At 41.3% G+C, this 26,380-nt stretch overlaps 1 protein-coding gene across 1 annotated transcript in view; it reads left to right on the plus strand.

The window, feature by feature from the left end:
* The window catches only part of LOC124711821 (sarcoplasmic calcium-binding protein), a 171,023-nt gene that overhangs the window by 130,807 nt on the left and 13,836 nt on the right, over positions 1–26,380 (plus strand). The window contains exons 2-4 of the mRNA XM_047242048.1: positions 3,037–3,156; positions 19,301–19,468; positions 19,662–19,802. Coding sequence (XP_047098004.1) covers positions 3,037–3,156; positions 19,301–19,468; positions 19,662–19,802 — 429 coding nt within the window. The remainder of the gene's footprint in view (positions 1–3,036; positions 3,157–19,300; positions 19,469–19,661; positions 19,803–26,380) is intronic.

Consider the following 26,380-nt stretch of genomic DNA (forward strand, 5'->3'; position numbering starts at 1 on the left):
GAAGAGTCAAGGAAACTGTTACACCTGCCTAATATCGCTTAGGGCCTCCGCGAGAAAGCAGAAGCGCCGCAATACGACGTGGCATGAACTCGACTAAAGTCTGAAGTAGTGCTGGAGGGAATGGACACCATGAATCTTGCAGGGCTGTCCATAAATCCGTAAGAGTACGAGGGGGTGGAGATCTCTTCTCAACAGCACGTTGCAAAGCATCCCATATATGCTCAGTAATGTTAGTGTCTGGGAAGTTTGGTGGCCAGTGGAAGTGTTTAAACTCAGAAGAGTGTTCGTGGAGCCACTCTGTAACAAGTCCGAACGTGCTGGAATGGCCCAAGTCCGCAGGATGCACAATGGACGTGAACGGATGCAGGTGATCAGACAGGATGATGACATACGTGTCACCGGTCATCGGCACATCGAGACGTATCAGGGCTCCCATATTACCCCAACTGCACACGTCCCACACCATTACAGAGCCTCCACCAGCTTAAAAAGTCCTCTACTGACATGCAGCGTCCATGGAGTCATGAAGTTCTCTCTATACCCGTACAATTCCATCCCCTCGATACAATTTCAAACGAGCCTCGTCCGATTAGATAACATGTCTCGAGTCATCAACAATCCAATATCGGTGTTGACGGGCCCAGGTGAGGCGTAAAGCTTTGTGTCGAGCTGGCCTTCGGCTGAGAAAACCCATATCGATGATTGACAGTTGTTGATGGCCCAGCATTGAAATCTGCAGCAATTTGCGGAAGGGTTGCACTTGTGTCACGTTGAACGATTCTCTTCAGTCGTTGTTGGTCCCGTTCTTGCAGGATCTTTTACCGGCCGCAGCGATGTCGGAGATTTGATGTTTTACCGGATTCGTGATATTCACGGTACACTCGTGAAATGGTCGTAAGGGAAAACCCCCACTTATTCACTACCTCGGAGATGCTGTGTCACATCGCTCGTGCGCCGACTAAAACACCACGTACAGACTCACTCAAATCTTGATAACCTGCCATTGTAGCAACAGTAACCGATCTAACAACTGTGCCAGACACTTGTCTTATATAGGCGTTGCCGACCGCAACGTCTTCTGCCTGTTTACATACTCCGTATTTGGATACACATGCCTATACCAATTTCTTTGGGTCCTCAGTGTATATGTATATTTGTTCACGTGTTTATGGAATAATACGCGAAATTACTGGGGCATGTGAGTAGTATATTGCAAGCTGGAATAGCTTTCGCCTGTTGCTAAGAATTTTAACTGAACCGTAAGATGATATTTAGCAGACATGGCATTCATGATTTAAATAACGAAACGCTGCCCCAATTACGTATTTGATAAAACTTGGTATGACACGTTTCAAGAATTACTCTTACTATCAACTGGTGATATTTTCTTAGGTATTTTATGCGATATTTGGATGTGCGTTGTTCTCCCTCTCCCCCTGCCGTCGTCTTTTTGTGGTTTACTGCAATCGGAAAATGGGACAAAATAACACCTATCCACAGTTTTACCAACAATTGTTTCCATTTCTTTTTCACTTTAAGAAACGCGCTCACTAGCATTTATTAAGTGATGCTGTATTGACGAGTAACTGTTCGGCATCCATTCCGGAGCAACAACGACGAAAAATTTTACAGTAGTGTGAAGTAGTTCAGATTAGATTAGTTTCTCGATCCATAGATCCGTGCTGAGGAGATCCTCGTGGATGTAGAACATGTCAAAATTTTTTTTTGAAAAAGCTGAAATAACAATACTAGTAGTATGAATATATACAATACATCATTTGTTTCTATTAAAAAATTCGTCAACGGAGTAGAAGGAGTTGGCCACTAGTGAGTCCCTCAGGCTCCTTTTAAACTGATCTTTATTTGTAACTAAATTTTTTATGTTTGCTGGCAAATTATTGAAAATGTGTGTTCCTAAGTAGTGGACCCCTTTTTGAACTAAAGTAAGTGCTTTTAAGTCTTTGTGCAGATCATTGTTGTTCCTGGTATTGTATGTATGAACTGAGCTGTTTGTTGGAAAAAGAGATATATTATGTTGGACAAATTTCTTTAAGGAGTAAATATACTGAGAGGCAGTAGTTAGTATACCCAGTTCTTTTAAGAGGTTTCTACAGGACGGCCGTGAATTTACTCCACAAATAATACGTATTACACGCTTTTGGACTCTCAAAACTTTTGTTTGACTTGAAGAGTTACCCCAAAATATTATACCATATGACATTATGGAATGAAAGTAGGCAAAGTATGCAAGCTTTTTCATTTTTATGTCGCCTATGTCTGCTAACACTCAAATTGCAAATACAGATTTGTTAAGGCGTTTTCTGCAGTTCTGTGGTGTGCTCCTTCCTCCCAACTGAATTTATTATCAAGTTGTAATCCCAGGAATTTAAGACTGTCAACCTCTTCTACCTGCTCTTCTTCATACTTTATGCATATGCTGGGTGGAAACCTTTTATAGGTTCTGAATTGCATATAGTGAGTCTTTTCGAAGTTTAATGCCAGTGAGTTGGCTTTAAACCATTTATTAATATCCATGAAAATATCATTAGTACATCTTTCTAAAACTACACTCGACATACTATTTATTGCAATACTTGTGTCATCTGCAAACAAAACGAACTCTGCTTCTGGCAGTGTAACTGGTGAGAGATCATTAATGTACACAAGAAAAAGCAATGGCCCTAAGATGGATCCTTGTGGGACACCACATGTAATTTCTTCCCATTCTGATGATGACTGATGACTTAATTCACTAGTCCCTTGCACTGAAACCCTTTTTTTCCTGTTAGCGAGGTATGACGTGAACTATTTTGCAGCACTGCCCGTGACACAATAGAATTCTAATTTATTTAAAAGGATGTTGTGGTTCACACAATCGAATGCCTTTGACGAATCACAGAAAATACCTCGAAGAAGTCTGACGATACCTTTGACAAAGACGTTTGCCGATGACCTTTTACAGCGTAATACGGACGTTAAGCCGATGACGATGCAGCAGACAGAAGTTTCACGTATTGCTTACCTTTTTTGTTGCAGAGCTTCCCGGCGCGGCTGTACCGGAAGGAGGCGGCTGGCCGGCCCAGCGCCCTAGAGCGCCACCTCTCAGACTCGGAGTCCGACAGCGATTCCGATGACGAGCACCGGCCCAGGGAAAAGGTAACCACAGCTGTCGATACGAAACTGTCCTTGTGCCAACAGATACGAGCGTGCTTAAAGATTTACACTGTCCAGTCACGTTAATGTGGCCACCCTGAATAACCAACTTTCGCAGTTCGGACTGTTGCGAGACTTGAAGGAAGAGAGAATGACCTGGAAGGTGCCAACAGAGGTGGTTCCACTCCTGAATCTTCCATTTATTTCCATCATTGCTTCTTCGATGTACCGATTGAACAGTAGGAAGAGGGGGGGGGGGGGGAGGCTACATCCATGTCTTACACCTGTTTTAATCCGAGCACTTCGTTTTGGTCGTCCACTCATATTATTCCTTCTTGGCTCTTGTATACGGGGTGAAAAGTATTTTAACCGACAAACTCTGGGAGGTTTCAGGGGACATCAAAACAAATATTTTTCCCTAATGTCATTTTTTCCTATGAGGATTATTTAAACCGGTGGAGGCCGTATTACGCTCTTCTGTTGTTAGAGGCCGTATTACGATCTTCAGTTGTTAGAGGGCGTATTACGCTCTTCAGTTGTAGGCAACTGCTGTTCACCAATGTAGCAGTGCATTGTCTCTGTTTACTAATGGAGCGATACACCTGGAGTGAGTACACTGATATGGTTGGTGCGTACTGCGTAGCGCACCACAACGGATGAGCTGCACAGCGGGTTTATCAACAACAATATCCGAATCGCCGTATCCCGGATCATACGACCTTTGCTACTGTGTGCCAACGTCTGCTTAGCAGATTACCTGGACGGGGACACCGTCGCACGGTAAGAGCGCTGCAATTTGAGGAAGCTGTCTTGCAGCATGTGGAGTGGGATCTTTCAATCAGCACTCGTGCAATTGCACGTGACATTGGGACGAATCAGACGAATGTAGGAACAGTCCTTCTAGAGCAATTGTTACGTCCATTTCACTTACAGTGTGTCCATAACCTGGAACCAGTTGAATATCCACACAGAGCACAGTTCCTCTACCGGTTTAAATACTCCGCATAGGAAAAAATGACATTAGGGGAAAATATTTGTTTTCATGTCCCCTACAACCACCCAGAGTTTGTCGGTTTAAATACTTTTCACCCTGTATATTGTATATTACCAGTCCCTCCCTATAGCTTATCACTATTTTTCTCGGAATTTCGAACATCTTGCACCATTTTACATTGTCGAATGCTTTTTCCAGGTCAACAAATCCTATGAACGTGTCTTGATTTTATTTAGTCTTGCTTCCATTATCAACGGCAACGTCAGAATTGCCCCTCTGGTTCCTTTCCATTTTCTAAAGCCAAACTGATCGTCATCTAGCACATCTTCAATTTTCTTTTCCATTTTTCTGTGTGTTGTTCTTGTCAACAACTTGGATGCGTGAGCTGTAAGCTGATTCTGCGGTAATTCTCGCATTTGTCAGCTCTTTCTGCGGTAATTCTCGCACTTGTCAGCTCTTTCAGTCTTCGGGATTGTGTAGATAATATTTTTCAGAAAGTCAGAGGGTATGTCCCCAGACTCGTACATTCTACAACCAACGTGAATAGTTGTATTGTTGCCACTTCCCCCAACAATTTTAGGAACTCTGATGGGATGTTATCTATCCCTTCTGCCTTATTTGATCTTAAGTCTTCCAAAGGTCTCTTTTAAATTCTGGTTCTAAGTTACTTCAAACCTGTCTTTGCAACTACTAAAATGCGTGTTTACCATGACGAATCAAAACATTATGGCCATCAGTGTAAGAGTTTGTTGATCCGCCTTTGGAGTGAAGTACAGTAGCGAATCTCCGTGGCACAGTTTCGACAAGTCCTTGGTAGGTTTCCGGAGGTATATGGCACCAGATAGCTACATCTACGCAAAGGTCACGCAATCCTCGTAAATTACGGGCAGGTGGTTTGTGACCGTGGAGCTGGTGCCCAGCAACGTGCCCGATGAGTTCCATCAAATTCAGATCAGGCGGATTGGGTGGCCGAGACATAAGCATGAGTTTGCAGTTACGATCCTCGAGCTACTGCTGCTTTGTGACACAAGAAGTTACCTTCCTGAAACTTCCTGGCAGATTAAAACTGTGTGCCGGACCGAGACTCAAACTCGGGACATTTGCCTTCCGCAGGCAACTGCTCTACCAACTGAGCTACCCAAGCACGACTCACACCCCGTCCTCACAGCTTTACATCTGCCAGTACCTCGTCTCCTACCTTCCAAACTTTACAGAAGCTCTCCTGCGAACCTTGCAGAACTAGTACTCCTGAAAGAGTCGTGCTTGGGTAGCTCAGTTGGTAGAGCACTTGCCCGCGAAAGGCAAAGGTCCCGAGTTCGAGTCTCGGTCCGGCACACAGTTTTAATCTGCCACGAAGCTTCATATCAGCGTACACTCCGCTGCAGAGTGAAAATCTCATTCTAGTTACCTTCCCTCAAGATGCCATCGCCGCCGGAGAAAACGTTAATCGGCTAAAAGCGCATCTGGCAAACGTTCCAACACAATGTCTGGCGATGTTTAATCGCAATTCACTAGACATTTTGCGCCGATTTGTGACTTTTGATGAAACCTGCAGCCACCATTACACACCAGAGTAAAAGCGTCTGTCAAAGCAACGAACAAAGGCTGCTGAAAGAGCATTGAAGAAGGCAAAGACCGTTTCGTTAACTGGTAAGATAAATTTTCAGTAAGGTAATGGTCAGTACTTTTTGGTACTCCCAAGGAGTAAACCTCATAGATTACTTGCAAAAAGGCAAAATTATAACTGGACCCTCTTATGCTTTATTGTTGGACCGTTTGAAACTTACGTTGACTGAAAAAAAGACTAAGGATGGCACGCAAAAGAGTGCTCCTTTACGAGGATAATGCACCATCCCACACATCAGCGACAACAATGGCGAAAGTGCATGAACTGGACTTTGAATTGGATACTCATCAACCCTATTCAACAGACTTAGCCGCAAGTGACTTCTTTCTGTACTCTGACTTGAACTTTTGGCATGCTGGGAAGAAATTTTCATCAAATGGGAAAATGATAGTGGCAGTTAACGATGAGATGAAAAATCTGGCGGATCGCTGAACAAAGTATGTATCCCTCGAAGGAAACTATGCCGAGAAGTAAAGTGAGTTGCTTAAGAAACAACATTTTTCTTGCTTTTTTTATCAGATTTATATAACTAACCAGGTATGCAGGGTGATTCACGAATATATGCAAATATTTTACTACGTTATTCTACAAGTAAAACTAAAGAAGAAAGTTCATATAAACATAGGTCTGCAAATGTTTAGTTACGGAGTTACGGCTAATAAAAGATTTTGCATGAAGTTTCGCTAGTATGAAGCCATCACAAAACTGTACAAGGTTAAAGTAAAGCACGATTTCCATTTATTTTGTTGTTATTGGTCTGGTGACTCTAATAAAACACGTCCCAGACGTGTATCTGCAGTTGTTTTCCAGAATATCCAGGGAAAGAAAGATTATTACTTGCTCGTATTAGCCGAGCGGTTCTAGGCGCTTCAGTTCGGAACCGCGCGACTGCTACGGTCGCAGGTTCGAATCCTGCCTCGGGCACGGATGTGTGTGATGTCCTTAGGTTAGTTAGGTTTAAGTAGTTCTAAGTTCTAGGGGACTGATGACCTCAGAAGTTAAGTCCCATAGTGCTCAGAGCCATTTGAACCATTTGCTCGCATTATGAATGCAACAGATGAAATTAAGAACAGCCCTGTGAAACTGAAACAAGCAATAAAATCTGTTCAGACACGTGCAGCTGAATGCATTGAACACGGTGGAGGCATTTTTGAACATTTATTGTGAATGTATTGTGAAACTGTATGCACACTGTACAACTTCCTTAACACTGAGCTTTCTTTTTTCCGATTTAACACGAATTCAGATATGTGCTGTGGTATTAATAAAAGCAGATTATCTGACACATTCATACAGTATCAGTTAACGTTATTGCCATCATTTTTCCAAAATTAAATTCTCTACAACTTATTTTGAAAACTTTGTGCAGTTGTCTGGAATTTAAAAAAGCAATTGGGCCAAGTAGTCAATAAATTAAAAATTTTACGAAATTACGTCTTTGCTTCTATGGATGTTCAGGGAAACTACTGCATATAATCAATAACAACAAAATAAATGGAAATCGTGCTTTACTTTAACCTTGTACGGTTTTGCGATGGCTTCATATTAGCGAAGTTGCTAAGTTCCAAGCAAAATCTTTTATTAGCCGTAACGCTTTAACTAAACATTTGCGGACCTATGTTTATATGAACTTTTTTCTTTAGTTTTACTTGTACAATAACATATTAAAATATTTGCATGTCTTAGTGCATCACACTGTATGTTCAAAGTAATTCCAGCAGAAATTGTGTTACATTTCTCAGTGTCTTCTGTTGCTACCAATGCAGATTTGTGCCGCATTAAACATAGTGTCTGTTTGACGTGTTTTGTTGAATTTTCTCAGAATAACTTTGATCGGCCAGAAAATTAAAATGGTGCTGTTTTCTCAGAAGTAACATGAGCAATTGTGTAAGAACAGTTATAACAATTTGTGGAATGGCATTTGACATCATACATACTGCCTGCGTCCAGAAGGCCAGAATAAATAAGCGTGAAAAAGTTTTTTGTTACCCTGTAAAATTTGCTTTCTGTTAGGTACAACAGTGTTTGGGTGAACGATTCAGTTCTAGGCTGTGAAGATGGGTGATTATCTGCAGGTGACGCGCAGCAGACTTGGTGGGAGAGACGCCCTCAGCAGCACGCGGGCCCCGGCACGTACGCCGCGCGGCACAACGGGAAGTGAATAACAGGGGGCGCGGGGCAGCGTGAACCGCTGCAGGGGGAAAGCATCTAGCAAGTAGGACAACGCTGCAGCTAGATGGTCGTGGTGGTTAGTGTTTAACGTCCCGTCGACAACGAGGTCATTAGAGACGGAGCGCAAGCTCGGGTTAGGGAAGGATTGGGAAGGAAATCGGCCGTGCCCTTTCAAAGGAACCATCCCGGCATTTGCCTGAAACGATTTAGGGAAATCACGGAAAACCTAAATCAGGATGGCCGGAGACGGGATTGAACCGTCGTCCTCCCGAATGCGAGTCCAGTGTGCTAACCACTGCGCCACCTCGCTCGGTGCTGCAGCTAGAACAAGGAAGTTTAGGTGCAAAGATCTGACAGAAAAGGTGCTAAAAAGTTGTCAGTTCAAAAAGCGAAAACTTTGTTATGCCTCTGCCCAGTGTTTAACAGTGATTTGCGAAGTATGTATGCAGATAGGCCGAGAAGTAATTACGTCACAAACCGCCCAAGAGAATGCGCTCGTGCATTGAAAAAAATACCGGGTGATCAAATAGTCAGTATAAATTTGAAAACTTAATAAACCACGGAATAATGTAGATAGAGAGGTAAAAATTGACACACATGCTTGGAATGACGTGGGGTTTTATTAGAACAAAAAAAAAAAAAAAAGTTCACAAAATGTCCGACAGATGGCGCTGGCAGCAAAACTGCTACCGTGACAGGTCAGAGGTATGCCGACATGTTACAGAATCGCATCATCCCCAGCCTGGCTGATGAACACCTGCTGGAACGTACGATGTTTATGAAGGATGGCGCTCCATATGGCTAGACGCGTGAAAGATCTCTTGCGCGCGCATCGTTTGGTGATGATCGTGTGCTCAGCCGCCACATCCGTCATGCTTGGCCTCCCAGGTCCCCAGACTTCTGTCTGTGCGATTATTGGCTTTGGGGTTAACTGAAGTCGCAAGTGTATCGTGATTGACCGACATCTCTAGGGATGCTGAAAGACAACATCCGACGCCAATGCCTCACCGTAACTCCGGACATGCTTTACAGTGCTGTTCACAACATGATTCCTCGACTACAGCTATTGTGGAGGAATGATGGTGGAATATTGAGCATTTCCTGTAAAGAACATCATCTTTGCTCTGTCTTACTTTGTTATGCTAATTATTGCTATTCTGATCAGATGAAGCGACATCTGTCGGACATTTTTTTGAACTTTTGTATTTTTTTGGCTCTAATAAAACCCCATGTCATTCCAAGCATGTGTGTCAATTTGTACCTCTCTACCTACATTATTCCGTGAATTATTCAGGTTTCAAATTTATACTGACTTTTTGATTACCCGGTATATTCAAACACGTCACTGAAGACCCTGGCCAACTTCAGTCACTCATTCTGAAAGCTATAAACAAAAAACTTTCAGAATATTGGTTCTCCAGTTTTCTCACGACTGTTTTCAGGTTGGAGCGACCGTGCACGAAATGAAGTTCATCTGGCAGAACATCTAAAAATGTGCAAGCAGCCTGAAAACTAATACAGAAACACGGCAGCTTTCAACCGAGTACTCATCTCCCCATCAAGTGCAGATGAGCGAAGGTGGTAACGGAAGACGCTATAGTGTGTGATAGTTTTGTATTCTCCCAGCAGATTTTTCGATATTTTTAACGCAAAATTCAAAATCGTTCACGTATCAAAAGAATCAGCCCAGATATTTGAAGTTATATGTCACTGACTTCTGATTTAAAATTGCAAATAACATGTGAGACCTGTGTGACTTTTGATACGTAAGCATTAGCCATACTCGGACCACAACACACTTTGTTGAAATTTTTTATCATGGTGACACTAACAGCCAAATTCCTTGAGAAAAGGGGCAAAAACATTGGCTTCACTTGTTCTTCATCCAGGGTTTCCACTACCATATTCCAAACATACCTCCTTCGCGGCATCCACCTCACACACACCTTCGTAGACAGTTCTGCGTGCAGGATATTATGCACTCGCCCAGGTGAGATGCCCACAGTCTCAGAAGTTCCACGAATTTTTATTCTGTGATCTTGCGTTACCATGCCATGGATTTTGTCAGTGATTCGCTTTGTGGTGACCTCACTTGGACGGCCGGAGCGCGCTTCGTCTTTGGTGCTTTTAAATTCATTTAATCCAAAAGTAAATGGTCGTCAGTGGTGTTGCAGAGTCCGCGTGAACTTGCAGTTCTGTTTTGATATGCGTGGCAGTTCAACCCTTCAAATGAAAATGTTTAATTACAGCATAAAACTCCGTATTTCCAAGTGCAATCGACACACATACCAATTGATATGGCTGACAACAATGACCTGTACGCTGTATATTGTTGAACTTCTTTATACGGTCCTTGGAATAATCAAGCGCAACAAAAATGTTCCATTCTCCTATGGAAATTAACAGACTTAACCAAACCATCCTCGAACATTCAGCATCGCGTACCTTACCGATTCCTAAATGGAAATGGGACGAGATACACTTTCTTCTATTGTTCATCTCTTCGTGTCAGACATATCAGTGCACTGGAGAGCCAAGAATTGTGTCTGCTGTCACAGTTAAGTGCGTAAAATCTCCGAAACAGCTATGTCTTATGATCTGCCGATACATCTCCAAATGAAACTGGCAGTGGCAAATTTCTTCCTTAAAAAAATCCAATCGTATTGTTTTGAAATCCCTCTCAAAAAACTGCGATATTTAGGGAATTCAGGGATACGTTCGAATGACAGCATAGGGAAAAAAATCAGAATTTTGGTCAAAACATACCAGTTTCGGCTTAGTGCTCCATTACTATAGTACAATTCAACAAATTCAAGTTCTTTTGGCCTTCTCTCGTTACCACGACGTTCAGTGCATCTGCCTTAAACATTGTTCGCCGCAACAAACAGCTTAATACCTCGACAATGGTACCAAAAATAACGCTAGGCCGAATTAGTTTAACCCTTCATTCCGCACTTTGTTTAGAACACCACATAATTTTTTGTTGTATTTGAAATTGTCCAGTGAAGTCAGGAAAAATGTTGAAAAAATTAATACATTATTAATTTTGGGGGAAAACATGCACTGCCCAAGAGAATCAAAAGACTATTTTTTTCGAAATCCTGTAATTGTCTCCAACTGTTACGCATAAGTTTGAAATTTGGCTCATAGGTGCCTACAACATTCTTCTTTAGTGCTGCAAACGCGAGGCGCTCTGCGACGCCGCCTTCGAGCTCGACGATGCTTCGAACAACAACGTGTCGACATGCGAAAAAAGATCAGGGCTCAGAAGTTCATGTGATGTGTAAAGTGGGTGGCAACGTTGGCACCAAATTTCAATGCAATTCTGCCTAACTCCACCGTGGACGTGCCATGCGATAGGAATGTCATCACAGACCCTCTTACCCACATTTCACACCTTTTTTTGATGCTTCTGCGATGGAGATCTGAAACGCGACACCCAGAATTGAAATCAAACCGCTTTGTTATGAGTGGCCGAAGGAAACGTTTGAGACACACTGCCGCTCAGCATCCATACGAAAAGGCCTTAGGCGATGGCATAAAGGGCGTCAATGAAGCCACCCCTTTCCTTGGGACGTTCATTCCCTTTCGTGGTCGAGAATGACAGTTTGCTGTTTTACGAGCAACAGGAAGACATTCTTGACAGTTTTGGATACTGCTGACATCACCGTGATGCTTCAACCATTCTGTAAGGGACATAGTGCTAGCAATGCTATTGAATGAGATTTCACCTCTTTGTGAAAGGATAGAAGGCTAATGACCGCAGTCTCTGGCTGCTGAGATCAGATTGTGAGCAGAAGCACATGATGGGAGAAGCAATCTGGGTGTTGTGGGTAAGGAGGAGGCTGGGATGGAGAGGGGGAGAGATAGCAGGGTAGTGGTGGAGGATGGTGAAGTGCTGCTTGCGGGAAAATACAGGGATGAGGTGGGGAGAGGGTACGGCAGCTAGATGCAGTCAGTAGGTTAGACAGAGGGTGGTAGAGTGGGGAGAGGGGGGAGGGGAGGGGAAGGAGAGAAGTAAAAAGATTGTGGTTCCATTAGTGGAATAGAGGACCATGTAAGGATGAAGTGGGAACAGGGAAGTACTACACAGTCGCTATGCCACTAACAGACCCACACTCTTTTTACTTCTCCCCATTTCTCCCCATTTCCTTGAAAGAAACATGTTAGGTAACTGAAGTAATGCACGCACACTTGAAAGCTGTGCACATTAGCAGTGTGTTGTCATCCCTGAGAATGTGCCACAAAAGAGCAATACTGTGAACTTCCAATAGAGCCCGCCATGGGCAAGTGCCTATTTGAACCCTACTGCACTATGCTCGCACTCAGTTATCATGGTATTACTGCTTGTATATATTTGCCTTATCTTACTGTGTTCAGTGTATGTTAAGGTGATTGGCATATGTGCCACAGTCCAAAAAAGTTGTCCTAACATTTGTGGTTGTGTTGTGTGTCCAAGTTACAACACAAGTGACAATGAGAGTGGTTTTGTTCTCTGGGTGGTTTGCAGTCTCTGGTTGGCCCTACCTTGTGCCTATGATGTCTGACAGTGCTGCTGATGAGTTTTTATGCTGGCTGGATGATCAACAAGTGGTTCTTACTGTGGCGTTTCAGCATCTCACTCAACAGGAGGAGTCAAACCCAGGTATTGCAAATGCATGCCTCTGTTTTGGCCTGTTCCGGTCTGTCTCTGTCTACATTGCCTGCCGCGTCACCCCTTGCCCCTTCTGTTTTGCCTATTGTTACCCCAGTAATTTATCCCCTGACCATTTACAGCTTATGACGAGTCTGATGAAGATTGGGAAGCCTATGAAAAATGGTTGCAGCAGTATTTTCATGTATTTGGATTGACTGATGTTGCCTTATGCCATGCTTTCTTTTTGTTTTGGTTATCGCCTCACATGTATCAACTCCTTTGCGAATTGGCCCGCTTGCAGGAACAGTCTTCACTCTCATTTGATAACATATGCAACCTTCTTTCGAAATACTAATGTAAACAGACACACATCTGCTGCTCAAGTCAAGTTTTAATGGTGTCGCATGAAACTACAACATTCGTATAAGACTTGGGCAGCTGAGCTTCACGGTTTAAGCCATTGTTGTCACTTGTCACTGATAGACATAAGGAGTCATATGCCAACCAAATGGTTGATGATGCAATCATTTGTTTGGCTCTCAATCGTGAGGTTCGTGAATGGACCCTTCAGTGTGAAACCCCCTCCGATGTTCTGACCATTGCACAATCTGAGATATCGAGGGCTGCAGGTGCTCAAATTGAATTGTGGTGCAAGGTTGCAGAAGTTTAACCCACTTGCTGTTGCCGTTTGTCAGACGATCCGCAGGGGGACGATATAGTGGCAGCGGTCCGTGCGTGAGCAAAACATCCTGGCAGCTGACCCAACTCACTGCAGCAGCCACGGTCACAAGCAGCAGCACAGAAAGCCTGAAAATAAACAACAATGCAAGCACTCCATGCTTCCCTTTTGTCCATTGTGTTTTGTCACTCATGATAGGCTGGATTTCCTAAGTGGTGGGCTGTTTACTGCCAGTGCAACAAATTGGGCCACATTGCTCCTGTTTGTAATGCAAAATTCCAACAGCCTATTACAGATGTCAAGATGGATTTCACTTGTGTGTCATGAATCTTTGTTGCACCCAATAAGCTTTTTATTGATGTCAAGGTTTATCAGAGAATTTTGCAGATGCAAGTTGATACTGGTGCTGCCGTGTCATTATTCAACTTTCAAATGTACATGGACTTTGGTTCTCTCCCTTTAGTGCCATTGTCACATAGTCACCTACAATAAACAAATCATTCTGACATTAGGTGGTTTCTTGGCCTCAGTCACATACAAATCTGTGGTTCGTCCACTGACTTTTCAGGTTGTGAATAATCAGTCACTGAAAATTTCGTCCACTGACTTTTCAGGTTGTGAATAATCAGTCACTGAAAATTTGTTAGGTTTGGACATCTTTAACCTTTTTGGATTTCCCATTTCTGATGAAATTATTCTTGTCTCTGGTCATGTGCCTTATACACAACTTGACACTTAATTCTCTGAATTTTCTTCCCTGTTTTCTGCAGGTTTGGATTGTGCCTATAATTTCAAAGCCCACATCACCATGAAACCTTCAGCCACAGACCCCATTTCTTTCAGGCTTGTCCAGTGCAGATGGCTCTCCATGACCAGGTCAAGGCAAAGCTCGACCACCTCTGGGCCTCTGGGTCATCCAACCAATCGCATCCAGCAAATGAGCTACCCTCTTAGTCATTGTCAAGATGATGTTGGGACGGTTACTTCTTTGCACTGATTTCAAAGTTTCTGTCAATGCTCAGTCTACCATTGACACATATCTCTTGCTGCACCCTGATGAACTTTTTGCTGAGCTCATTGTTGGTCAGTATTTTTCCAAGATTGACCTCTCCAATGTATATTTGCAGCTTACCGTTGATGCTGACTCTCAATGGCTCTTGGACATTAACATGTCTTTTGGCTTGTATCAATACCTGTGGTTACCATTTTGTGTGGCCAGCACCCCGGCAGTTTTTCAACCATTTCTCGAACAACTCACAGGGTCTGTGCTTGTTTGTGCTAACTATGTTGATGATATTGTGGTGTCTGGCTCCTCCACTGCTGAATATCTCAACAGCTCACATATGCTCTTTTCAATGTTACAGGCTGCCGGGTTAAAAAAGAATTTGGAAAAGTGCTGCTTCTTTCACCCTTCTATTGTTTATCTTGGATTCTAGGTGTCTAGTGCTGGTATCAGACCCCTTTGTCAGAATGTCCGTTCTGTGTCCTACATCAGTCAAGGAACTCCAGGTCTTTTTAGGTAAGAATGCTTATTATCATCAGTTTTTACCAGGGGTAGTGTTGGTTGCACAGCCGTTACATGCCTTGCTGCCTTTCCGCTGGTCACTGGTGTGTGAAATGGCATTTTCCAAACTGAAATCTATGTTACAATCTGTATCTTGCCTGGTAACGTACCTACCGGGTCAATATTTAGTGATAACAACAGATTTAGCCCAGCATGGGCTGGGGGGCAGTGTTAGCTCATAAATATTCTGATGGCTCTGAGCGGTCTATTACATATGAATCAGAGATGCTTAAATTGGCTCACACTAAATATTCACAAACAGAGAAAGAAGCCCTCACCATTATTTATGCTGTAAAGAAGTTTCATGTTTTCCTGTACAGTGTAAAATTCCATCTCCTCACAGATCACAAGCTGTTAGTTTTGTTCTTTAACTCCTCAGCATCATTGCCAGACAAAGCAGTGCATCACCTTCAACGTCGGGTGTTGTTCCTCTCTCGGTACAACTGCTATGGCTAAACATGTGGACCCTGCCGTGCTCTCCCATCTTCCAGCCAGTCTGACCCAGTTTTTGATCAGGAGGAGTTACTCTGTTTCCACTTGATGAACGCGCTCAGTGAACTGTTGTCAGTTTCCCAATCACTTGGTCATGCGGGCTAGTGCTACTGATCTGATTTTACGGAAAGTGGTACACTGCATATAACATGGCTGGCCTGAGGCCCTAACCACCATGCGTTTCAGCATTGTTTGTCTGTCACTGGTGGTGTTCTATTTCTTTATATGGATTATTCAGCTCCTCACATAGTGGTTCCCTCTGCTCTCCATTCAGAGATCCTGCAATTGCTGCATGCTGATCACTGGGAGGTGTCACACACCAAGGCATTAACCCACTGTCATGTTTTTTGGACTGGTTTGGACAGTGACATCACTCATTTGGTAATGACATGTTCTCAACGAGCATCACAGCAAGCTGCCCTGTGAGCAACAGTTTCTCTGTGGGTGCAGCCTTTGCAGGTCCAGGACTGTCTCCACATCTATTTTGCTGACCCTTTCCTTAAGGCATGCTGGCAAATAGTAACTGATGCATTCTCTCGGTTCCCACATGCTGTTCATTACCTGTCCACTTTGGCCTCTGCCACCATGGCAGTCCTGTCAAAAGTTTTTTCCATCAAAAGACTTCCAGCAACATTGGTTAGTTAGAACATTCAAAATGCAAATCAAAAAATACATTACTCAGTCCCTGCCTGATGTTGCCTCAGATCAGTTTCTGTCTTCCTGTCAGTTCATGCCATTCGGCAACAACAGCCCAGCAGAAGTGCTCAAAGATTGTCAACCCTGGCCACTCCTGCATCTCCTGTGGTCCTGCCAAGGACTCCAACCTGTGCAGCCATCATCCTGTTTCCAGCCTGGGGTGGCTGTCTGGGCACATGGGTTTGGTCATCACCCAAAATGGATTCCCGCCATCATCTCCTGATGCCGTGGCCACTGTCTCTATGATGTCCATATGGAGGAGGGTCTCTGTGCACATCATCACAACCAGATGCACCTGCACATGGACGACCAGACAACCCTGGCTGGGGCACTGACGGTGCCATGCCAGCCTCCATCACCCAATGGGTCATCTGAGTCTGCTGGGTCTCTGTTGTGACATATGAGAGGTCCTCCATCACCAGTGGATGAACGTGGCACAGCTTCTCCAATACCGCTACCACTACCAGTACCAGTGCAGCCACTGTCCACACCAGAACCGTCTCCCCTGCCTGCCCCTGCCTGAGCTGTCAACTGCAGGGGCATCCTGCTGTATGGGTTGTTACGAAAAGACGGACTGCACTGCTGCCTACCCATGCCCCAAGTACTTTCAACCATATCCCTTCGTATCAGCACATCATCTCAGTGAGAGCCTCACAGAAAAAGAAGCCATGGACATCTTGTGAATCTGAGCTGTTCCCCAAGGGGAGAGGAATGTAGTAATGTGCGCACATTGGAAAGTCAGGCACATTAGCAGTTTGTTGTCTTCCATGAGAGTGTGCTGTGAAACAGCAAATAGTAACTGATGCATTCTCTCAGTACCCCCCCCCCCCCCCCTCCCCACGGGCAAGTGTCTATTTAAACCCTGCCATGCTATACTCATGCTCAGTTATTATGTTATTACTGCTTGCATACATTTGCCTTATCTTATTATGTTCAGTGTATATTACGGTGATTGGTGTACATGCTACAGTCCAATAAAGTTGTACTATCATTCTAGGTCATTTGTGTGTGGAAGTTACAACAGTAACATTTCAGCTCGCTGCCACTGTTGTTTAGTATGTATGTTACAGAAAAAATGGTGGAAAGGAAACAACATTTCAAATTAGAAATAGATATTTCAAAAGAAGCATGTCAGAGTGCTAAGATTAACAGACAAAATAGTCCTGCTGGTAAAAACTCAAGAAACTTTATGAGAACTGTGTAACGGTTAGAATACTTGGCACAGGATTTTGATTAATGGTTAACAAAGCAAATACAGAGCTAGTGAAAAATAGTAGCAAGGAGTGATTTATTAAGTAATCGATATTAGGGAAGGCATTGTAGATAAATTCACCCATCTGAGATGCAAGATAACAGAAAATTGCCGAAACAAAGGAACATGAAAAGCAAATAGGGACCATCAGATAATGATTTTGTCAGTAAGTGTTCTGCTGGTTTCAAATACTGACATATAATCAAAAGAGAAGTTTCTGAATCTTTATGTCTGGTGCATCATATGGAAATGAAATAGGGATTGTGTGAAAAGTGGTGAAGCAGAAACCAAAAGCAATTAAATTTTGATACTAGAAATTAATTGAACAAACACAGTGTGAAATAAAATGAAGGGTTAGTCAGAAAAGGGACAGGGGGAGCAGTCTAAATAAAACACATTAGCAAATGATGCATCAGGAATAAGATTAAATGTACCACAAGGCTTGGTAATTGGGCTGTTTCTGTTCTTGACTACATAAATTATTCATCCAGGACAATGGGGGATCCTTCAAAAACTATAATGTTTGCTGTTAACATAAGTGTATTAATAAGCTGCCTAGACAGATTGGAGAATAATGGAACAGGCTTAGGATTGATTCACAGACAATTGCTTACCTCTTAATAATATAAAAAATGGCATTATCCAATTCCAAGCAAATCGAAATGATTTACAGATGACAGAAGTAGAGGTCAATGGGCAAACATCAAATGAGGCGTTGTGTATGATGTTTATAGGCATCCAGATGGATAATAAATTTTGGTGATGCCGGCTTGTGAATAAGTTGACTAAAAAGCGTGATTACCATCTGTTGTTTAGTCATGCAAAGATAGCTCAGCTGCTAAGAGCTTTGCCAGAGAAAGGCAAGGTTCTGGGTTTATGTCCTGGTCTGTCTCACAGTTTTAATCTGACAAGAAATTTCAAAAACAGCACACACTTCACTGCAGAGAGAAAGGTCCATTGTGCAAAAAACATGTTCCAACATTAATTTTGTATAATTGTACTGATAATCAATAAATATGTGTCTTTTCCAATCAATACATTAATAAACATGAAAAAAAGTTTAATTTGGTACAGGAAAGGCAGTTGTTGTCATGGCTTCCAATGGCTCTTGAAACATATCTAAGCAGTATTGTACTTCACTGCTTGCGCAACACACTATTACAAAATGTTAATTTATAAGGTGCTAATATGTGAAATAAGGGAAAGAAACCATGGTGAGACTTGTAACCACATGATTATGCGTTTGGGTTTCTGTGTGTGTGAATGTGTGTACCTCTTTTTTTTTAGAAAAAGAGAAAGAGCTCAAAAACAAGTGTCAGTAGTGCTTTCTGTTCATACACATGTGTGCCACACATCAGTCTGCTGTAGGTGAGTGGTCGCCTTTCCCCTATTTTACAATTTCTTTTAGAAAGGTATGTGGCAGAACAGTCTTTATTATTACTGGAATGCAAATGCTTATGTAACAGGAATTTGGCTTTTATTGCCATAAATAATGTGTGTTTGCTATCAAATACATCAGCATTAATGAGCCTGTTTTTCTCTTACAGAAATTATATAGCCATTCATTTTTTATTTTTTACAAATTCAGATACTTAGTTTTTTTATAACAGGATATATTAATGATGGTCAAAGCCTCTTTGCTAGTCTCATTGGCCCATTCTTGACTGTTTTGTACTACTTAAATGCACAGAAAATGCTGAAATGTCAGAAAGAAGTTGTATCCTACAAAGAAAAGCAAGGCAGATTGACTAAATGCATTACTGTATTTTTCCAGTCCAAAGTGCAGTAAATATTTTTTTTATATTGTTCTATGGTAAAAATAAAGTCTTGCTCATTCACAGCTTTGTATAGATTTGAGCGCATGGAAATATATTACAAAGTCTGTATTTGTTCACAGTCACATTTATCATTTTCAATGTAACCCATTTCACAATATTTCTCTTGTATTGTCCACTCAGACAAATTTCTTAAAAATTATGTAACCTATATTCTCTTAACATTTCAAAATAAAACTTTCATTATTTTTTTGCTGTAGGGTAACACAGAATTTTGGCGAAGAAAAATTCGGACGTTTCATGGACTCATTGATTTGAATCATGATGGTGTAGTATCAATGGATGACTTTAATATTTTGGCAGACAGATTCATTAACCTGGGGCATCTGACAAAGAAACAGGAAGAAGAGTTCAGAGCAGCTCTTCAGGTATTATAAAGTATTTTTAACAATGTTCAACACAAAGCTAGTCAAACAATTGACTTTAGATACTTTTTCACTGCAATCCCATGAAACTACAGATGCTATTAGCATTACAGAAATACATCTGGAAATAACTTAAGACTCTTTGTTTGGAATAAAATGCTGTTGTTATTGCTGATACTAAATCTGTTTTTCCCAGGTGGTGTGGGAAGAGCAATGGGGTATTGCACACCCATATAACTTGGTTACCACAGAACAATATTTGGAGAATATGCATCATGTGATCAATGACAAGTCTCTTAAAAGGAAATCACATCACTTTCTTTCGCATCTCTTCAAGGTACGTTATGCACTAACACATTTTCATGTGCTGGTTGCATAATTTGCAACTTTTTAACTACAAAAGTAATCCATTTGCACAATTTTCTGTTGAAATTTTTCATATATGTTTGTTATCTACAGTAGTCATACCTTGGTACTTGATATAGTAACTGACTGTAATGTCGACATTCAAGTCAGAGAACACTTAGACGTTTTCCTTATATTTTTTGAAAAGGTTTACAGATACACTGTGAATTAAATTGCTTCATGAAAATGAATACTGTATAAGAAGAAGACGACTGAATTACTGACCAGTACTTACCTTAAAGAGGTGGAAAAAGGTAGGAAATTGTGTTGTATGAGTGGTGTCTGGAAAGTAGTACTGTTCTGTTCCAACACCACCACAGCACTAATGTTGCTCTTCTGCACATTCACAGTAATCTCTCTGGATCATTTCCTTCGATTGACACCATTACAGCTGGATTCTGTTGTGTTTACATTTGTTGCTGATTTTTCAAAATGTTTAAGATGGTCTCTGAGCCCACAGATAGTGAAGTGCATTTTGTAATATGATTTTTGAGTGCAAAGAACTGCTGAACTTCATCTTGTAAAGATTTATGGTGAAAATGTAATGACTGGTGGAATGGTGAGAAAGTGGGTGAGACAATTCAATTATAGATGAACCAATGTTTATGACGAAGCATGGGGTGGGTGGCCTTCTGTCATCAATGACAGTTTGGTTGAGAAAGTGAATGACAAAATTAGTAAAGTATGGTTCACAATAAGAATGCTTTGTGATGAGTTTCCACAAATTTCATAAACAGTTTTGGATAAGATTGTCAATCACTTAAACTTTCAGAAATTGTGTTCCCGTTGAGTTCTGAAAATGCTTAAGTGTGTCCACAAAATGAAGCAACTTGGCAGTGCTTTGACATTTCTTACCCAATGCAGTGATGAGGGAGATGAATTCGTAACAAAACTGTGACCAGTGATGAAACTTGGATTGCTCATGTCACTCCAGACTCAAAACAACAGCCAATTGAGTGGCGGTACTGATTATGCACCAAAAGACAAAAATTCAAAACAATTTTGTCAGCACAAAAAACATGTGCACTGTGTTCTGGGACAGGCAGGGTATTCTGCTTAATGAGTTCTTTCCCATAGGTCAAATTGTCAGTGTAATATTATAATGAAAAAAATGAGAAAATTCCAGCATACAGTTCAAAACAAAAGGCATGAAAAAAATTGAGAAAATTCCAGCATACAGTTTAAAACAAAAGGCATGGAATGCTGAGTCAAGACGTGTTGCTTCATGACAATGCACGTTCCCATTGTGCTTGTGTCATTCAAAAGATTACTCAGCAATTCGGTTGGGAGCAGTTCAATAACCCATCATACAGCCCCCATCTCACACCTTCCAGCTACCACTTTTTCTTGAACTGGAAGAGTGATTTTGGAGGAAGACACTTTGACAGCTATGATGGTGCAAAAAACTGTTTTCAGAAGTGGCTGTCTTCACTGGTGGCATCTTTCTATGAAGAGGATATAAAAAAGTTGGTGTCCTGCTGTGACAAATGCCTGAACGATGGTGACAAATATATAGAAAAACAGTTTAAGAAGTGCTCTTTCTTCTAGAAATAAGTTTTTGTTTTAAAATGTTTTACGAGCTTTTTTTCCAAAATGGTGCTTACATTCCAGACATGCCTTTCACTTGGAATTTTGCCTCTCAGCGATTTATACTTATCATCCATTCTGTCTCCTTGAGAGTTTATAACTTTCTCAGATGATATTTCCTTCTTAGTTATAATAATTACAAAGTGAACCAGAACTCCACTGATAAACTTTCAGAAACTGTTCAGGGACTCCTTATGAATATTTTGGTGTAAGGGACCCATGGTCTCAGTCAGCTCATTGCAGAATTACTGCATTTCTTTTTGTTTCTCTTCCCAGTCAACTTTGTTCTGTATCACACTGAAAATATCTGCAGAAGATTGAAAATGATTATAGTATGCACTGTGTGTCTCTTCACTCTCAAACTTGTGTTCAGTAATGAGCTGTTCTTCCAGTGACACTAATTACACTGAGGTACTTATGCATCTGAGGATTGTTGCATAACTCCGTGTTGTGTGTTATACATTTTGGTTATTGCCTATAACAGGCTTCTTCACATTTTTAAAGGTATTTTCACTGGAAAAAGGGTGATCATGGTAACGAACCAAATAAATAATAATCACACTCTGTAATACGCTGCCAGAGACCAAAGGCCCTTGCACCAAAATACTCAGAAGGTATCCCTGAGCAACCTCTGAAGTTTTCAGTGGAATTCTGGCTCACTCTGTATAAAATTATGACACAGAATTGCTGGCCAGTACTTAATTTCAAGACAAATTTCAGTACCACTTACAGATACATACACTATGTGATCAAAAGTATCTGGACACCTGGCTGAAAATGACTTACATGTTTGTGGCACCCTCCATTGGTAATACTGGAATTCAGTATGGTGTTGGTCCATCCTTAGCCTTGATGACAGCTTCCACTCTTGCATGCATACATTCAATCAGGTGCTGGAAGGTTGCTTGGGGAATGGCAGCCCATTCTTCATGGAGTGCTGCACTGAGGAGAGGTATTGATGTCGGTCGGTGAGGCCTGGCATGAAGTTGGCATTCCAAAACATCCCAAAGATGTTTTATAGGATTCAGGTCAGGACTCTGTGCAGGCCAGTCCATTACAGGGATGTTATTGTCGTGTAACCACTCCACCAAAGGTCGTGCATTATGAATAGCTGCTCGATCGTGTTGAAAGATGCAGTCGCCATCCCTGAATTGCTCTTCAACAGTGGGGAGCAAGAAGGAGTTTAAAAAATCAATGTTGGCCTGTACTGTGGTAGTGTCACACAAAACAACAAAGGTTCAAGCCCCCTCCATGTAAACACAACCACACCATAACACCACCACCTCTGACTTTTACTGTTGGCACTACACACACTGGCAGATGACGTTCACCAGGCATTTGCCATACCCACAACCTGCCATTGGATCACCACATTGTGTACCATGATTTGTCACTCTACACAACATTTTTGTACTGTTCAGTCGACCAGTATTTATGCTCCTTACACCAACTGAGGCATCGTTTGGCATTTACTGGCATGATGTGTGGCTTGTGAGCAGCCGCTTGACCATGACATCAAAGTTTTCTCACCTCCCACCTAACTGTCATGTACCTGCAGTGGATCCTGATGCAGTTTGGAATTCCTGTGTGATGGTCTGGATAGGTGTCTACCTATTACTCTGTCAGTCAACAGATGAGGTCGGCCTTTACGCTTTTGTGCTGTATGTGTCCCTTCAAGTTTCCTCTTCAATATCACATTGGAAACAGTGGACCTAGGGATGTTTAGGAGTCTGGAAATCTCGCATACAGACATATGATACAAGTGACCATGTTCTAAATCTGTTAGTTCCGCGGAGTGCCCCATTCTGCTCACTCATTATGTCTAATGACTACTGAGGTTGCTGATATGGAGTACCTGGCAGTAGGTGGTAGGACAATGCAGCTAATATGAAAAAAAAATGTTTTTGGGGGTGTCAAGATACTTTTGATCACATAGTGTATAAAAGTACACACAGTTACCAAGCCTTCAGGATTAATAGTTTCGTCCTTAGGGAGAAGAGAGTTATTCACTTGTCCTCAAAATATGTGGATCCCTGTCGTCCCATGGCCTGAGTAACCTGCCCTCACTTTTTAACTTTCCCCAGCCTACAACTCTCTCCTTCCCAACAAACGCAATATTAGTTCTGAAAGCTAGGATAATGCATGTACTGCTTGCTATACATATCTGTTGACAGTACTGACAACTAGCCTGAAGTTAAGTACAGGGTAGCAATTTTGTTTCATAAATTTAGTTTCCTCAAGAGACTCTTCCTTTTGATACGTTGTACCAGCTGTCCTCCAGTAATAAGAGATTTGAAACAGTCAAGCTATGAGATAAAGAAGTCATTTTCTTGTTGTTCATAGTTTGTATTTCCATTTCACAACTACCTGTTTGATTATATGTTGTCTCTTGATGTGTTGCGCATCCTGAGGCCATGCAAGAAGTAATTGTGTTAAACTTAATAAAAATCAACACCACTAAGCTACAGCAAGTCTTAAAAAATATTAACTGTCAAAATTTGAGACAAACTTGAAAACTGTAAGCTAATTAATCTTTACAGTAGCAAATAAATACAACCCTTTGCCACTACTGATGAACTTACCTATATTTTAAAAAAAATTATAGTTGTTAAATATTTTTATCTCCTTCCTGTCTACAACCATGTTTAAAAATTTATATCATTGAATACAGTGTGTTTTAATATATCAGGGGAGTATGATATTCATGAAGAAAAGCTGTCTGACTATTACTGGGAAGGTTGTGCCACTTTGTACCCTATAAGAATATACGAAGACAGAGGAAAGGAATATAGAGTAACTTTCTTCTATGCTTGACAATGTGCCTTACCAATAATACTGTTGAAGATGTGACCTTGTCATGGTTTATTACACCTGTTCTTTATCTCTAACAAAAACCACTAAACAAACAAATTACCATGGTAAAGCAAACAATATGTCAATAATGATGTGATTGTTCGCCTGTCCTAGCCCTTTTATAGTTGGTTAATGGAACAATTACAGAAGCTGATCAAAAGAAAATTTACTTTGAGCCTTACAGACTTGTGCAGTACACAACAACATTTCTAATTATTGTAACATCCAAAAAGACTGGCCTGAAAGAATTCAAATTCAACTCTATTTCTGCAGAAATGTCTGCTATCTAGCAGTGTTTCTGGACTCAAGCATTACATACAAGAATGTTGCTCTCCCAGTGGCAAGACATTAAAGTAACAAAATATGCCTCATGGTTTTACAGAATGGTTATTGTCTTTTATCTCTGACTGCTTCCTGTCATATGAATCAAAAGGCATGTACAAGAACTAAGAACATAGATTTCCTGAAAGTTACAGTTTTGGTGTCCCTCTTGTTCAATGTTTACACTCCTGACATACTTAGTATATTCTTAGAGAAGGTGAAAGTTCTTCAGTATGATGTATGTTTCTACTTCAAGGGTGTACCTCCAGAAGGGTGTGGGATTCAACTGATTACTACAATATCTGCGCTCAAATAATGCCTTACAAGAAAGATGCCTATGGAAAATCCCTGCAGCTAACTTTTCCTGTAGTTTTTTTTTTTCCAACTTGCACTGACTCTTTCTAAGGTAGTTGAACTGTGCCATGTCCCTGTAAAGAAATTGTGAAATAGGACTCATGATCTATTAATGTGGGAGATGCACATAAGTCACATGCTGACAGAGTGGTTACCAACGTAATCATATCAATGATAAGATTTCGGTGGTGCTGAGCATCTGGTCAGCTCCATAGCCCTACCAGTAGATGGTACACCCAGTCATTCATTAACCCTTGAGCGAGTGTGCCTATATATAAAGTGAGCCAGTCACAAATGACATTGTCTTGTACTGTTCAATTGTTGTTTTACAATTGCAAGCCTGTACCTATTCTTTCATTATTGCTTCACCCAACACACTGTTATGTTATGCTATCAAATGTCCAAGTGAGCAGTAGCAATGTAAAATAAACAGTGAGGTAGATGAGAAAATATTTATGGTCCGTGCAAGAAAATGACTCAGATTCCAAGCTAGCAGTGCAGTCCCACAGTGAGGCAGTTGTCTGTGAGATAATAAGCAATTGAATAAACAGCTGGCTGGGATCTGATGCAACTGCACTGTTTAATGCTGTGAATGGGTCAGTAATATGGGATAACACTTGTATGTATAATGAACTATTTTATGTATAATGAACTATTTATATAATTAATTTTAATTTTACTATTGTTTAGTGAAATAGTGATTTAGCTCGCATAATGTAAGTTTATTTCATCATTGTTTGATTAAATTAAGATTAAACTGTGATTCTGTTCTTATTTGTTTACCTTGGTAACGTAACAGATGGTGCACCTGTCCAAGGGTTAATGGAGTATCTGTTATGGACCTGCATTGGAAAATTGTTTTGAGAGAATTAACAACTGTCAATACAGAGTGGCAGGTTTCTGTGGGGGCAATCCAGTCCAGTCCACTCTTCTCCAGCCAATGCACAGTTAGTTTAAGCACCTAAAACTCCAGCTGTAACTCCAAGCCAATTTTCTTTTTAAAAGAGCTCCAAATGTATCAAATAACCGCAGACCAATTATTTCAAATTTGACTAAAATGCTTCACTGGACACTTTGAGATAGCTAGGGTTATTACTCCTCTAGTATAAACATATTTACACATTCAGGAGATCTCTGGGAAAGCTAACTCAACTAAAAATCTTTAATATACCATTCCAACTAATATCTGTCTTTTCTTCTGAATATTGTGCTGACATAAATAGCAGCATTACGGTGCAGTCTTTAAGACAGAATCCACAAATAGTCAATATCCTCACTAAAGACTTTGAAACTACCAGCTCTATTGGAAGGGCATTCTACAACCCAAAGTTGATTTATTCAACAGACACAGACCTCATGAATGAGGAATTTGTAGCCATACTAGAAGCTGTACAT

The sequence above is a fragment of the Schistocerca piceifrons genome, chromosome 8 (assembly GCF_021461385.2).
Source record: "Schistocerca piceifrons isolate TAMUIC-IGC-003096 chromosome 8, iqSchPice1.1, whole genome shotgun sequence".
In the NCBI taxonomy this organism is placed as follows: Eukaryota; Metazoa; Arthropoda; class Insecta; order Orthoptera; family Acrididae; genus Schistocerca; species Schistocerca piceifrons.